General features: G+C 48.7%; 1 protein-coding gene across 3 annotated transcripts in view; it reads left to right on the forward strand.

Annotated features, from left to right (window-relative positions):
• The window catches only part of SMAD7 (SMAD family member 7), a 26,990-nt gene extending 25,096 nt beyond the window's left edge, over nt 1–1,894 (forward strand). For all 3 annotated transcript variants that reach the window (XM_009647687.2, XM_009647688.2, XM_035903085.1), the window contains one exon: nt 1,265–1,894. In XM_009647687.2, the coding sequence (XP_009645982.1) occupies nt 1,265–1,803 (539 nt within the window). In that variant the 3' untranslated portion in view covers nt 1,804–1,894. The remainder of the gene's footprint in view (nt 1–1,264) is intronic.
• Nucleotides 1,895–2,109: the final 215 nt, after the last annotated feature.

Raw genomic sequence — 2,109 nt, forward strand, 5'->3', positions numbered from 1 at the left:
TGGTTTTTTGTTTTTTTTTTTTTTAAAAGCACAGTGCAGGGCTTGAAGCACAACTCAGAGACGGGAGAAAAACCCCCGCGCTGGGGAAACGGGCTTATTAATAGCAAAAAAAAGAGAGAAAACGGGGCAGCCAGCCTGTTGCTGCCGTTGCTGATGCTGGGGTGGTTTGGGGGGGCTGCCAAGGCGATGCTTTGGGGTGCTGGGTCACCCCACCGTCCCTGGTCCCATAGCTGCTTCCATGGTGCAGGGAATTATTTTGGTAGCGCTCATGTAACTCGCATTCCCAGCTTGATTTTTTTTTTTTTTAAAAATATATATATATATTTAAAATACTATTACAGAGATGAATAGTTCCCAGGTCTTAACATGCCTACCGAGGCTGGAAGGAATTATCGGGCTGCTCGGGATCCTCCGTCAGGAAAAAGGGCTTTTTCCCATTTCTCAGCCCCCCCCTTTGCCTTTTCCTTCTCCGTCGTATCCTTGCGGCTCGCACCGGGTAGCTACGGGCAAGGGAGTCTAAAGAAGGGCTACAAGAACGAATTTCTGGGGGTTTTTGAGTGTTTTTAGGCCTTTTTTTTTTAATGAGCGTGAGATTTCTGGTCCCCACCCTGCCACTCTCTGACAGTGCTTCCCATGGGTTGGAGCTTCATCTGATATCTCTATCCTCCTCATCCTCTGCCCATGGGCAGGGAAAAGCCCCATGAACTGGAGCAGGCAAGTCCTTGTCCCCTCCGGTCCCATGGGGTGACCTTCAATGTGCTTTTCTTAGCAGCACCTCATTTTTTTTCAGCATCCGTGCACAGCAAATAGTTATTTCTGGAAATGGATCCTTCATCTGGTGGGTGTTTGGGGTTTTAGGGTGTTTGGTCTTGCTGGATGCAGCTGGCTGGAGCATCTCATCTCTCCTGTTGGCACTGCAGGTGGTCCTAGTGATGGTTTGGGTGAAGGATGGCTGCACCACAGGTGCTGCTGGTGGGTCTCAAGCCACTTCTGAAGGTGGACCTGGTGATTTAGGACCCAGAACTTCAACCAGAGCTAGGCGCTGAAGCAGCATGGGAATCCCCCAAACCTGTGTCAACTTATGTGCTCCTAATAGTGGCTTTAACACATGGCTTTTGGAAACGGTGGTTGTGCTATTGGCGTTGGTGTGTGCATGGAGAGCATCATGAAGACATGGGCAGGCAAGGACCTGTCAGCGTTGTGTCGCTTTTAGGTTGTATTACCCGCCCCCGGTGCTCACATTTCTTCTTTTTTTCTTCTGTAGATTCCCAAGTTCTTCAGGAGCCGGGGGATCGGTCACACTGGTGCGTGGTGGCATACTGGGAAGAGAAGACGCGTGTGGGTCGGCTGTACTCTGTCCAAGAGCCCTCCCTGGATATCTTCTATGATCTACCTCAGGGGAATGGTTTCTGCCTCGGACAGCTCAACTCGGACAACAAAAGCCAACTGGTGCAGAAGGTCCGCAGCAAGATTGGCTATGGCATCCAGCTCACCAAGGAAGTGGACGGCGTGTGGGTGTACAACCGCAGCAGTTACCCCATCTTCATCAAGTCGGCCACACTGGACAACCCCGACTCCAGGACGTTGCTGGTTCACAAAGTGTTTCCAGGTTTTTCCATCAAGGCTTTTGACTACGAGAAGGCGTACAGCTTACAGAGACCCAACGACCATGAGTTCATGCAGCAACCATGGACCGGATTTACTGTTCAGATCAGCTTTGTGAAAGGCTGGGGCCAGTGCTACACGAGACAGTTTATCAGCAGTTGCCCGTGCTGGTTGGAGGTTATTTTTAATAACCGATGACTCGAGACAGAGTGGACTCATGACATTTATACTACTTTGCTGCTATTATTTCCTTCTGAGTGCTTGCTTTTCATGCAAACTTTTTGTTTTCGTTTTGTTTTGTTTGTTCCGCCCCCCCCCCTCCCTTCCCTGTTTTGAGAAATAGCTTATGGAAAGATTTTTTTTTTTTTTTTTGCCTTGGGTATTTTGATAATTATATCTATTTTTTAAAAGTGGGAATGACCAATAACTCAGAAGGGCGAGAGAAGGGTGTGTGGGGGTTGCGAATTGCATACGATAATTATTTCACGCCTCTGAAAGGATTAT

Source organism: Egretta garzetta, unplaced genomic scaffold (genome assembly GCF_000687185.1).
Source record: "Egretta garzetta isolate BGI_Z169 unplaced genomic scaffold, ASM68718v1 scaffold179, whole genome shotgun sequence".
NCBI classification, from domain to species: Eukaryota; Metazoa; Chordata; class Aves; order Pelecaniformes; family Ardeidae; genus Egretta; species Egretta garzetta.